The sequence below is a fragment of the Sceloporus undulatus genome, chromosome 2, assembly GCF_019175285.1.
Source record: "Sceloporus undulatus isolate JIND9_A2432 ecotype Alabama chromosome 2, SceUnd_v1.1, whole genome shotgun sequence".
NCBI classification, from domain to species: domain Eukaryota; kingdom Metazoa; phylum Chordata; class Lepidosauria; order Squamata; family Phrynosomatidae; genus Sceloporus; species Sceloporus undulatus.
This window is the reverse complement of record NC_056523.1, coordinates 246,708,568-246,722,832: the sequence shown is the minus strand read 5'-3', so window position 1 is coordinate 246,722,832 and position 14,265 is coordinate 246,708,568. Positions and strand designations below refer to the sequence as shown.

At 41.4% G+C, this 14,265-nt stretch overlaps 1 protein-coding gene across 2 annotated transcripts in view; it reads right to left on the bottom strand.

Annotated features, from left to right (window-relative positions):
• The window catches only part of PCSK5 (proprotein convertase subtilisin/kexin type 5), a 350,841-nt gene that overhangs the window by 128,400 nt on the left and 208,176 nt on the right, over nt 1-14,265 (bottom strand). For both annotated transcript variants that reach the window (XM_042452306.1, XM_042452305.1), the window contains exon 10: nt 7,652-7,755. In XM_042452306.1, coding sequence (XP_042308240.1) covers nt 7,652-7,755 — 104 coding nt within the window. The remainder of the gene's footprint in view (nt 1-7,651; nt 7,756-14,265) is intronic.

Genomic DNA, 14,265 nt, shown 5'->3' with positions numbered 1-14,265 from the left:
CCCCTCTGAGTAGTGCTACCCAGTTCAGAGGAGTTTGGAACAAAATTATTAAGTTGATTTAGAGTTATAGAACACTTTGGAAATAACATTATTCAGTGGAGAGGAATCAGAATGTGGGAGGGGAGAGTGTTGGAGTGGGGGAAGAACTCCAGGGACTTGCAAGTTGAAAATAAATACTAATTTTTGAAAGGTAATATATTATCCTTTGATTTACAGTTCATCCATTGTCCTTTAAAATTAGTTGCTGAATTTGATATTGATATCTGAGGAAGTTGGATATTTGTCTGGATTTACTTTGCATGGAATATAAATGTGATTTAGGCCCACAGCTAGGACAGGTACTTTATCTTTAATATTTCATTCATCTCATTTCATTAACATTAAGATTTGTTTCTATAACCAAATTCACTTTTTGATTGTCTCAGCAACCCCTCTCCTCAATAACATGAACTAAAATAACATGGCTAGATACATGTGTCACAAAACCTTTATTAATGTTCTTTCATCAAATCTTTGGAAAATAGCAATTATATCCATATTATTGATGTATTAAATGTTTACTTTTTCCAGAAAAAACTGGCATTGAAGGCAGCTAAAAACAGTAATATTCAAACAAAAGACAGTAGAATATGAATAAAATTAATAACCCAGTAATAAAAAGAAACAGCCCCTTTCAGGCACAATCCATTTTAAGTGGTGTTCCTGAATTGCAAAAAGAGAGAGATATTGAGACAGAGAGAGAAAGAGATTGAGAGAGAGAAAGGGAGGGAGGGATCTTCATGTCCTGCTTCTGTGCTCCCAGAAACAAATGGTTGGTCACTGTTGGAATCCAGAGTCCACTGTGAGAAACCAGGTGCTGGACTGATCCAACAGTGCTCTTCTTATGCTCTGTTATATGTATCAACATTAGATATTAATCAGTGTTGAAAATATGACCATGACCACATTTTGGGAACTTCAGATGGGGTCCAGAAATTGGCATTCAGATGCATGCTGCCTCTAATTCTGGAAGTAGCCTACAACCAACATGGGCAGTAGCCAAGAGCTTTAATTCATTCCATAAAATTTGCCTAAGAACTTTCCATAGAAAGTGGGTGCAGACTGGATGGGATGAGATCCCAGAGGGGTGTGTGTACACCATCTAATGTAAATGTTTTTGCTCAAGGTTTTTGTGAGCCTAACAGTCAAGCCCTTCTTTGGCATACTATTGTTGTAACTCACCCCTAGACAACTCAGATGAAAAGAGGAGGCAAATTAACAGGAAGCTGCAGCTCCTGGTAATAGAACTCCTGCTGAGTTTGAGGATATGGGGGCTGGGGTAGTAGGGGACCCGTCTCCCCAGGAAGAGTTGGCAGAGGATGCAGATGCTGAAGATGGCACAATCCTATCTTTTGTTGACCAGCACAGAGAGAAACGCCAATGCCAGAGCCTGTTAAGTTATAGATGCTGACTAGAATAGGCACTAATTACATACATGTGGCCTTAAAGTAGCTACCCATTAATATTCTAGCCATTCTCCCTCAGCCTTAGCACTGACAACTGTCTTATCTGGTTGCCTGACAGTACTCTCTCATGTGACTGTTTTTATGGCTTTGGACCAGCTACATTTTCGACTACTCTGTTTAGTCCTTGCTGGCTTGTCTTTCTGGACTTCTAACTTATTGTAAGGACTTCTGGAGTCACTGATGATCACTTTTGTGATTCTCTCTTCTTCTTGCTCAGGTAATCCATGAATGACCTGGTCTGGACTGACAATCAGATAGCTATTACACACTAACCATTTGCTTCCTAGAGAACTTGCTGATTTGTGTTCAGGACAGTTATAATTTAGTTATGAGAATTCCTGGTGGTACCCATCTTTGAACAATCTATTGAGCCACATTTTTTCCTATTGGCTTGGATTGGTAAGTGTGGTTTTTTTAAAAAATTGTGTGAGATGAAACAGCATGTTGAAAAGTGCGATATGGGTGAACAATGGATAGATAGTACAGTTTGCCACCCTTTCTGTAATTGCTAAATGTGCAAAAACAGCTTAGACAATGATTTATCAAAGTGTCTTTTTCCAGAGCAGATATAAAATAAAAATCTAGAATATTGCAGCATCGTGAGTTGAAATAATGCTTTGGATTCATTTGGTCTGCAAGTTGTACTGAATGTCCATTCCTCGAATGGTGTAAGTTCAAATATATGTAAAGAGCTTCAGTAATTTTCACTCATGGGGGTTAATGACTTATTTGTAACTCTTTCCACTTCTGACTTGAAATCAGATGCAGCGACTGTTCAGAGGTACTATGTTGCCATGCAAATAAGTGAAGCAGTCCACTGAAAAGGCATGCTGACCCACTTTCAAGTGCCAGCTTTCACTGAGTCTTTGTTGAATAAGAGACTCCTCAAGGTTTTTGCTGTTTCCTCCCTCAGATTTCTTATTGCAAAAGAAACAGTCCCCTTCTCTCCTGCATACTTCACAGACCTTCCCCCACTGTGCTTCAGTCTGTTTTAAAGCCAGTATTAAGCATGTTTACTGGGAAAGAGGCCATAACATTGCAGCTTTAGTTAGTTTCAGAAGCCTCCTTCTGACATACGCATTGTTATGAATTTGCCATAGAAGAAACATGTTTCAGGCATCAAGAGAATGGTGGTACCATTTCCACAAGCGATTCAGCCTGATTAGAGTAATTCTTTCTATGAAAAGCAGGCCTTTAATCATTATTCTTGGCTGCAGTTAAGGACAATAGTGAAATATTACACTAAATATTGCCATGTGCAAATAGTAAAAAACAAAACAAAACTGTTCCAGTCTTGCCAGCAGCAGTGTGCAAGTCTCCCTCCATCTCCCATACACTGAATAAGCTCCAAAATTGGATGTTGTTATTTAATCTAAATTGTTGGGTTTCCCTTCATCCAAAACTAACAAGAAGTTTAAAGAGAGTTACAGTTTTATTGGAACCATTTGCTTAGTATACACTGCCAAAATAATTTACTTAAAACTATTCTTTTATTTGGGTTAAAGTTGATTCCTGAGTACCACAGTGATGGGATCATTTTAGTCTTTCTTTTACTTTCAATTCCAACTTGAAGTAAATTTAGAATAATACTGTCAAGTCATATTATGTTCCTAGTATACATTAATCCATGACATTGATCAGACTGAAGTTAGGGAAAAGACCAGCTTTGTGCCTTAAAAACAAAATAGAACTGCTGGATCAATACAACTACATATTTAATATTGCAATGTATCAAATATTATCCACACTTCTAATTGCCAACTGTAACAATGTACTACTAAACAGATTTCATGAATTGTGGTGGAAAATATGACAGATATGGCAGTCTAGAGATATTACTTCACAAGTGTGTGTGCACCCTCCCCCCACAGATCCCAGGTGGCATAGTGAACCATATGTCAGTATTTTTCTCCTTATGTGTCATTATAAACTATTATTTTGTATATCTTTTTGCTGAAGATAGATAGCAATGTACAGCAAGGATGAAAGCTTTGCTACCTACCTAATTCACTGCTACCTGAACAAAATGAGATTGCCTATGTTTGCTACGCTGCAAAGCAGAAAGCACTTTTTTAAAGTGCCAGAAAGAAAGAATGGAACTACTTCGGCATTCTTGCCTTTCTTTTACTGGTTTTCCCATCCACCATCTTCTGCCTCCTCTAGCATGCAGGTTTACCTCTGTTGCAAGCGACGAGCCCAGCAAGTAGGAAATGGAGTGGCTCCACTATTTTAGGCCATGCCTGCACTGAAGCAGGGGAGGATGGATTATCCTGGCCCTGGAGCTGCCCAATCTACATCAGTTGAAAAGCCCTCCATTCTCAAGCTGGGTGGCTGACCACACAAGCATCTTGCTGAGCTGCTTGATGCATCTGCTGCTGCTGCTGCTGTGGGTCATTTCCCTCTGAGGTCAGAACAAGGCATCCAGCAACTGTCACATGGCCAGGTGTCTTATTCTGACTGGTGGCAGCAGCAGATGTGCTGGGTGGTTCAGCAGGATACGCATGCTCTAAGCCATTTGGCTTCAGAATGGAGGACTATAGATCTTCCATTAAGCTCTGGAGCAAAGCGGAACTTAAAAAAAAACACAGTAAGAGGGGAAAAGCCCAGTTCTTGTGCTGAATGGGCCAACTATTGTCTCATCTGCTCTCACTAGACCTTGGCTTTGAGCTGTGGATTGCTAAGGGAAAGTGGGGAAGCCATTGTATTTAGCAATAGCAAGTACATTTCTATACCATTTACTGATGTACTAAGCAGTTTACAAAGGGTAAGTTAACTTCCCCCCCAACAAGCTGGGTACTCATTTTAGCAACCTCAGAAGGATGCCAGGTTGAATCTACTCTGGAGCTGATACTGAACTCAGAACCTTGTGGTTTTTGAGCAAGTGGCTGCAGTACAGACATTTAACCACTGCACCACCAGGGCTCCGTATCTGGCCCATGCAGACAGGGCCCTAGAATTCTGAAGAAGATAGATACAACTGAGGTAACAAGTTGGCCACTCTAACCTTATCCCAAATCATAAAGTAGAATGGCAATCCTGTTTCTATGGGACAGAAACGTGCATACTTTCTCAGTGAATGAACACTGGAATCAATCCTACAAACAAAATAGGGTGGACTCAAATTGAGTCTTTTTTGCATTGTGCACTTCCACTGTGAGACCTTCTGGAATAGGTTTGGGGGACAAAAGGGAGTTATAAAATGTAAAGAAGAGAAGAAATTTAAGTCACACAAATAGACTTCTCCTTCCAAGATATCTTCCTTTGCAGAGATCTAAATATATATTGTACTTATAAGGTAAAAATATATTAAAACAGACACTGTAGTAGTAAAATATTGTACTTGTAAAGCTTCCCCCACAACTTAGCTTGTAGGAGTAACAAAGTAAGAAAAAGTAACAAAATGAGAAGAATGTTATTGTTTTTAACTTTGTAAAGATGATAGGCTTTAGCTTCATGTCCAACAGCCACTGATGTACTTTATTATTCTGGTATACTGATGGTATTTATCTGATAGTTTGCATAGATTTTGTTCTGGTCATGATTCAGCAACCTAATGGAAAAAGAATAATCTTTCTGTTTCCAATAATATACACATTTTAAATGTGCTTAAAATAGGTTAGGACAAAGAAGGACAGTAATGAAATGTCCACAATACATGTTAAGTTTGTTTTTATGCCTGAACTGATTCCATGTGTAGATTAGAGCTGATGGGAAATAAGAAATCATGTGTTGTAAATATCCTCCCAAACACCAGACTTTGGCTTATATCCAAAAGCTACTCCCAAAGATATGAATGAAAACAAGGATCACAAGGTGTGAGATGAGGGAACCAGAGGCCAGTTAGCCATATAAGAAGCCTCTGTAGGCCACATGCGTCCCAAGGTCCAGAGATTCTTTGCCCCAAGAATTATAGAGCTGGAAGGGATTGAAAGTGTCATTTAGCCTAACCCTGTCTTGCAGAAAAACACAACAAAAGCACTCCTGAGAAACAGCCATCCAACCTATATTTAAACCTCCAGCCTCTAGGGGTCAGGGAAGGCAGAAGGCCTATATGTCAAATTATAACTACTGCCAAGATCCTGGTCCATGCCCTAGTGATCTCACGACTTGATTACTATAACGTCCTCCTGGCTGGGCTTCCTCTTTCTCACCTCCGTCCTTTAATCTCTGTTCAGCGTTCAGCTTCACGCATTTTCACTTCCACCCACCGCTCTGACCACATCTCTCCTTTGTTGCCATCCCTTCACTGGATCCCCCTCCCTTTCCGCATTCAGTATAAGCTCCTGCTGTCAACATTTAAAGCCCTCCATGGACTGTCCCCTCCTTACTTATCAGACCTTTTTTCTCCTCACCTTCCCACCAGGGCCTTCCGTTCTGGTAGTCTAGGTCTGCTATCTCAGCCCAGGATTTCCTCTGCCCCATCCCGGATTCGCCCCCTTTCACTTGCTGCCCCTCACTCCTGGAACCTTCTTCCCCCACAAGCAAGAGCCATCACTTCTTTAAACAGCTTCAAAACGGAGTTGAAAACCATCCTGTTCAGAGAAGCCTTCCCAGGCATTGCATAATTGTTGCTTACTATTTGATGTTCTTTTGGTGCCTGTTTATCAAACCATTTCTTGTACTGCTATGTACTGTATATGCATTATCCTACTTGAGAGTATGTATTTTCCCTGGAAAATGATTAACCATCCATTATGAAGCCAAGCCCTCCCTCCAGTCCATCTGCCTTGGTCCAGGCCTCGGAGGTAGAGAGGAACTGCTGGACCTCTTACCCTTTCCCTCCACCACTCCCTTCTCCTTCTGTGTCATGTCTTTTTAGATTGTAAGCCCGAGGGCAGGGAACCATCTAACTAAAAAGATGCATGTACAGTGCTGTGTAAATTTACAGCGCTTCATAAAGAAAGGTTAATAATAATAATAATAATAATAATAATAATAATAATAATAACTGAGCCCAGAGGTGGAGTTTTTCTGCATGCTGTATCTATTCAGATTTTTTTTCTACAGACATTTTAAATCCTAGTAGTTTTTCACAGGTTTCCCCCCCCAATCTTCACTCAGGAATCTAGCTGTGTGTGCACACACATGCATACTCCTGGCAGTTTGTGCAATTTCAAATTTGATTGAATAAAATCACCATATTTTCCAGGAGGATATAAACTGATTTATTTTTTCATTTCATTTCTATGCTGCCTTTCTCTCAGAAAGCGACCCAAGGCAGCTCACAAATAAAACCATTTAAAAACTTTACAATAAAAATTTAATAGACAATTAAACTAGGTAAAAAACATACAAAGCTGCAAACATAACTAAAACACACACACCATATAAAAGCCTGCCTGGCATGATTATACATTAAAAACCTACTTGAATAAAAACGTCTTCACCTGAAGGCAAGAGGGACCTAGCCTCTTATGGAACTGAGTTCCAGAGGGTGGGGGCAGCCACCAAGAAGGCTCTCTCTCATGTTCCCACCAAGCGAGCTAGTGATGGTGGCATGACTGAAAGAAAGCCTTCCCCCATAAAATCAACTTTTACTTACTTTGTTCTCACATGTAAAAATGAAAAAAATCAACTCCTCCTCCTTCTTATTGCGTTTTTGGACTTTTTGGTGAAAATTTCACAAAGGATTTTTGGAAAAACCATGACTTGTTGAAGCAGCCTTTTGGATGAGAAAATGTGCTGATATTCTCAACATTTCTAATCTCAATTCATTGAATCAGTGGAAATTGAAATCAACACTTAGGTAACACACAAGTTTAACTGATTCCACAGATCTATTCTAGTTAGGACAAATCACTGCATTTACACTTTTAACTTCACATTTCTTTTCCTGAGCATAGAAGCTAATGGAATGGCACTTTTGTTTTCTTGAATGAATGCTTCCTTTAAGTTCTGCTCAATCTTACCTAAGGCACAATTATTCGTAAATGGCTCATGAAGCCACAGGGAGGCAGAGTTAATAAAGGTTTGATCTTGTGGTCTTGTTTATAGTATTAATAGCAACAGAAATTAGCTGCAAAATCTCTAACTGGCAGGGCAAACATTTACTTTCTGAAAATAACCAGAAAAATCCTGTAATGTAAAAAATAAAATTACATTCTTACTCTTCTAACCAGAAGCATTGGTTTTCTAGTCATACTTACCTTTGTAACCAGCAGCATTGGTTTTCCAGTCATTAGCAATCAAATGCCCTGCCCGTGAAGTCCTTACAATGATATGCTGTATATCTCTCCATGTCAGTAATCGACTACAAAAAGACAGAAAAAACTAGTGTTATTTCATCAAAAAAGAAAGCATGGGGATAATGAGAGAGGCTTATACTAAAGCAAAGAGGAGAAACCCTTTTCAATATATTCAAAACAATAAAACATTTTGTTAAATTATTGTGCTCCTACTTCATCATTTTCAGGCACATGATAACAAGGATGTAGAGATTCACATCAGGCAAAGATTATTACATAACCTTTTAAAAGAAGAAGCATTTATGATAATATCATCCTTTTGACAATATACCATCATTTAACTGTATAGTAAAAATAAACAGAATTATATATTTCATCAATACACTGATGTTCACATTAAATTGATGCACATCTCAATAAAGTCAATTGCAACACTAAAATAACCTTAAATGAAATGTGGATCATGCTCATGATAATTAAGGACCTAATTATGTTTCTTTGATGCATATCAACTATAAAAGAAGTTAATGGATCTCCTTATGGGTGTTTCCAGGAAGAGAAGGGAAGTTAGTGTGTTAATATGCTAAAATCTAGTTTGATTATGTTGATATTAGAAGGAGAAAGATAGGGTAATTTTAATTTGGTGCTTAAATTTGTATTATATTAGCATTACTACAGTGATCCCATCCATGATTTTACTTTCCTTCTTGTCTCCATTAACTTTTGCAAGAAGGAAAAGAACACATTTTTCAACCACTCTTCCTGATCTCTCTTCTCTCTCTCTGATTTACCTTCTTATCCCTCTATTTCCCCCCTTTCTTTAGCTTATTGATTTTCACATAGATCCTAGAAAAGTAACAATTAGGGCTCTATGTTATTATTTAAAGCTTCAAATCAACTAAAGCAGCACATTTTAACCTATCAAAGTGGGTAACTCCCTCACTTTTATTCCATTGTGGTATGACCCAGTGCCATAGTTGTGTCATTAGCTACAATTGAGTCTTTATTTCATGGAAATTCTCTCAAGATGAACAGTTAATGGTTTGGGAACTTGCACATGTCCATGAACTACCACTGTCTTAATCATATTCTGATTATGATTAAACAAAGCTATCTATAAATATTTGCATTTTTAAAAAATATCTGATGATATAAATTTTAATTACTCATCTATGCATGTAATTTATTCTGCAGTACTTTTATATTCCCATTTGACAGCATAGACTATTGCCAATTATGTAAATGTACTGTACTGTACGGTATATTTATTAATATACAGCTTGGTGGGATCTAAACTTTTAAACTTGGGCTGCTGCTGTGGGAGGAGCTACAAGCCTAATTGCAAAGCAAGCTAGGAGAGGCGCACGCCTAGTGGCACGCGAATTTTTAATTCTTCTTGTATAGTCAAGGAGGTTTTGGAGAACAGAGGAAAAGCTGACTTGAGAACATTGTTGGAGGCAGGGCTCCTTTAATTTTCCACATTTTCTTTCCCCTTTTTTCCTTAAGGGGCTTGTGGGAACTTTGCTCAGAGGAAGTGCATCAGAGACTTGCCTCTGAACTAGCTAGTAGCCAGGAGCGTTGTACATAACTAGAATCCCAGGTGACTGAGCTCTTTAACAGAGGCCCACATGGGTTATTTACACTGGTGTTTAGCAGGGAAAGCCCACAGTCTTTTTCAGTGCCTCCTTAAGACTTTTCAGTATGGACACTGAAGGCCCTGCTGCAGTCACCTGCAACACTTGTGGGATGTTGGTATTCTTGCCTAGAGATGTGAGGAACTTCACCTGCACTAAATGCAAGTTGGCGGCCCTCTTAGAAGTGTAAGTACAGCAGCTGGAGGCCCAGGTAGCTACACTTAAGCATCATAGGGAGCAAGAGGTTTTCCTGACCAGAACGGAACAGATGGTCCTGAACAGGAAACACACAGAGGAAGTTGCTGGGGAGGAGGAGGTCACAGAAGTAGATGGTTGGAGGAAAGTCACATACAGAACTAGGAAAACCAAGGAACGTTCTGGGAGATTGCAGCTACAGAATCAATTTCAATCTCTGTCTGTCATCAGAGATGATGAGGAAGAGCAGCATGGACAGACTTCAGGTACAGAGCAGGGGACCCTGGAGTACCACCAAAGGGAACAGTCACTGCTAAGCCTTGGAGGAGGCATGTGATGGTCATGGGGGACTCCTTGCTGAGAGGCACTGAACCAGTGGTTTGCAGGCCTGACAAGATGTCTCAGGAGGTGTGTTGTCTCCCTGGGGCAAAGATCCGTAATGTGACAGAGAGGCTGGCAAGACTTGCCTAGCTCACTGACCATTATCTCTTTCTTTTGGTTCATGTGGGAACCAATGATACTGCAAGGCACAGCCTTCAGAATATGATAAGGGATTATGAGGCTTTAGGTAGGAAGTTGAAAGAGGTAGATGAATAGGTTGTCATCTCATCTCTTCTCCCAGTCGAAGGGCATGGTCCAGGAAGGGAGAAGAAAATAGCGGATGTAAACAACTGGCTCCGTAGATGGTGCCACCAAGAATGGTTTGGATTCTTGGACCATGGGCTGCGGTTCCATGAGGAGGGACTTCTGGCAAGGGATGGGTTGCATCTCACGCCAGTTGGCAGAAACGTTTTTGCCAATAGTCTCAAGAATTTGATCAGGAGGGCTTTAAACTGAATTATGTGGGGGAAGGAGACAGCAGGGATGGAGAAAATAGCCAAACTGTCATAGAGGGAACAAGACAAACAGTGCAAGGACCCAACAATGGGAGAAAAAAATGTTTGCACAGGCAGCAAGTAAAGGGAACACATGGTCTTAAATGTATCTACACTAATGCATAGAGTATGGTAAATAAGCAAGCTGAACTTGAACTCCTAGTACAACAAAGCAAATATGATATAATAGGCATCACTGAAACCTGGTGGGATGAGTCTCATGATTGGAATGTAGGAATAGAGGGGTATAACCTTTTCAAGAGTTAGCGGCCCAGGGAGGACCGGCGACAACATTGTTGTTACGCCGGATAATTAATACATCCTTGAGGGATGGGCGATTTCCATCGGATCTTAAATTGGCCATTGTAAAACCGATCCTAAAAAAGCCCTCCCTCGACCCCCTGGTTCATAATAATTATCGGCCTGTTTCGCTGCTACCATTTTTAGGGAAGGTGATCGAGAGGGCGGTTGCAATCCAGCTTCAGGCGGTCTTGGATGAAACGGATTATCTGGACCCATTTCAAACTGGCTTCCGGGCGGGTCACGGGGTTGAGACGGCCATGGTCGCCTTGGTCGATGATCTCCGTCTGGGCATTGACAGGGGAAGCGTGTCCCTGTTGGTGCTCTTGGACATCTCAGCGGCTTTCGATACCATAGACCATGGTATCCTTCTGGGGTGCCTGGCAGAGGTGGGAATCGGGGGCACTGCGCTCCAGTGGTTCCGCTCCTACCTCTCTGGGAGGTCCCAGATGGTGCAGCTGGGAGACGTGTGCTCCGACGAGAGGCCCCTTAAAACTGGGGTCCCTCAAGGGGCCATTCTGTCTCCCATGCTATTTAACATTTACATGAAACCGCTGGGAGAGATCATCCGGAGACATGGGGCGTGGGGTTATCAGTACGCTGATGACACCCAAATCATTTTCTCTATGTCTCCGACTGATGCAGTGACTGGGGATGGTGTCTCTCCTCTCGTGGCCTGTCTAGAGTCAGTAATGGGCTGGATGAGGGAAAACCGACTCAAATTGAATCCAGAGAAAACGGAGGTACTAGTGATAGGTTCTCCTGGTCCAGGAATGGCGGTGGTTCCACCTGTCCTGAACGGGGTCACGCTCCCTGTGAAGGACTCCGTGCGCAGTCTGGGGGTGCTTCTTGACTCATCGCTTCACCTGACTGCTCAGGTGAGTGCGACGGTCAGGAGCGCCTGCTATCAGCTTCGGCTGATCCGCCAGCTGCGCCCATATCTGGCCCAGAGGGACCTAGAAACTGTTGTACACGCTCTGGTAACTTCGAGATTGGATTTCTGCAATGTACTCTACATGGGGCAACCCTTATACCAAACTCGGAAGCTGCAATTGGTTCAGAATATGGCAGCCAGGCTGGTTCCTGGTGTTCCCAGGACCAGCCATATAACACCAGTACTAAAAGATCTCCATTGGCTGCCCATTCGCTTCCGAGCTCAATATAAGGTGTTGGTTATTACCTATAAAGCCCTAAATGGCTTGGGCCCAGGATACCTAAAGGACCGCCTCTCCCCGTACATTCCGCCTCGCACCCTCAGAACGTCTGGGCAGCAGTTACTGAAGGTGCCTGGGGCTAGGTTAGCCTCCACCACTCGGAGGACATTTTCCACAGCTGCCCCAGCCCTTTGGAATACGCTGCCCACTGAGCTCCGCTCATCTACCACCCTGGCCCAATTTAGGAAGGACTTAAAAACCTTCCTATTCCAACAGGCATTCCCCGACTAAATATCCTGTGGGCCTCCCTCCTCTTCCGTGGCCATGAGGTTGGGCTATGGGGCTTTTTTATTGTATTTTTATGTGGATGTAATTGTATGCTTTTAATCTTGTACTGTATTGAATGTATTATGTTTTATATGTTGTAAGCCTCCCTGATCTTTTGGAAGGGCGGGGTATAAATAAAAATTTTATTTATTTATTATTTATTAAGAGAAATAGGCCAAACAGGAAAGGAGGAGGAATAGCATTATATGTCAGGGACATTTACACCAGTGAAGAGATCCAGGACATAGATCATGGAAGCCACGTGGAGAGCATCTGGATAAAAATTAAAGGGGAGGGAAACAACAAGGATGTTATGGTGGGAGTCTACTACAGACCCCCCAGTTAGACGGAGGAATTGGATTATGCCTTTCTAGAACAGATGACTACACACTCAGAAAGGAGAGATGAAGTAGTGATGGGTGACTTCAACTATCCTGATATTTGTTGGAATTCATACTCAGACAAATCCTCAAGGTCTAGCAAATTCCTCACTTGCCTTGGAGACAGTTTCATTGTCCAAAAGGTGAAAGAGGCAACCAGGGGGGCAGCTATTTTGGATCTGATCCTAACCAACAGGGATGACCTAGTTAATGGAGTGCAAATGGTGGGATCCTTAGGTGGAAATGACCATGTTCTCCTCGAGGTTGTTATACAATGGAAAGGAGAAGCCAGGCAGAGTCAGACACGCATTCTAGACTTCAGGAGAGCAGATTTTAGTAAACTTAGAGAAATACTGGGGGTGATCCCATGGTCAGGAATATTAAAATATAAGGGAGTTCAAGATGGATGGGACTTCCTCAAAAGGGAGATACTGAAGGCACAATTTCAAATAGTTCCAGTGAGGAAGAAAAATGGGAGATGTCTCAAGAAACCAGAATGGATGACTAAGGAACTTTAAACTGAGCTAACTTTTAAACGGAACATGTAAAGGAAATGGAAAAATGGGGAAATCACCAAAGGGGAATTCAAACAAATAGCTAGCCTGTGTAGGGGTAAAGTCAGAAAAGCTAAAGTGCAGAATGAACTCAGACTTTTTAGAGAGGTTAAGAACAATAAAAAGGGCTTTTTTGGATATGTCCGCAGCAAAAGGAAGAAGAAGGAAACAGTAGGGCCACTGCGTGGAGAAGATGGCAAAATGCTAACATAAGACAGAGAAAAGGCAGAATTACTCAACACCTTCTTTGCCTCAGTCTTCTCAGAAAAGGCAAAGGGTGCTCAACCTGAGGACAGAATAGGGGAATTTCAGTACAGAATAAGTAAAGAGATAGTAGAGGAACACCTTGTTAATCTAAATGAATTTAAGTCTCCGGGACCAGATGAACTCCATCCAAGGGTATTAAAAGAACTGGTAAATGTAATATCAGAGCCACTGGCAATAATCTTTGAAAACTCCTGGAAAACAGGAGAAATCCCAGCAGACTGGAGGAGGGCAAACGTTGTCCCCATCTTCAAAAAGGGGAGAAAAAGAGGATCCGAACAATTATCGTCCAATTAGTCTGACATCAATACCAGGAAAGATTCTGGAGCAGATCATTAAACAGAGAGTCTGTGAACATCTAGAAGGCAATGCCATAATCACAAAAAGTCAACATGGGTTTCAGAGAAACAACAAGTCATGCCACACAAACCTGATCTCTTTTTTTTGATAAAATTACCAGCTTGTTAGATGGAGGGAATGCTGTGGATATAGTATATCTTGATTTCAGTAAGGCCTTTGACAAAGTTCCCCATGACATTCTTGCAAATAAGCTTGTAAAATGTGGGCTAGACAAGGTAACTGTTACATGGATTTGTAACTGGCTGACTGGCCAAACTCAAAGGGTGCTCAACAATGGCACCTTTTCATCCTGGAGAGAAGTGACCAGTGGGGTCCCAGAGGGCTCTGTCCTGGGCCCAGTGCTATTCAACATCTTTATCAATGACTTGGAGGACAAAATTGGGGGCATACTTATCAAATTAGCAGATGACACCAAACTAGGGAGAGTAACTAATACCCCAGAGGACAGGATCAAAATTCAAGATGATCTGAATAGACTAGAAAGCTGTGCCAAAGCTAACAAAATGAAATTCAACATGGAGAAATCTAAGGT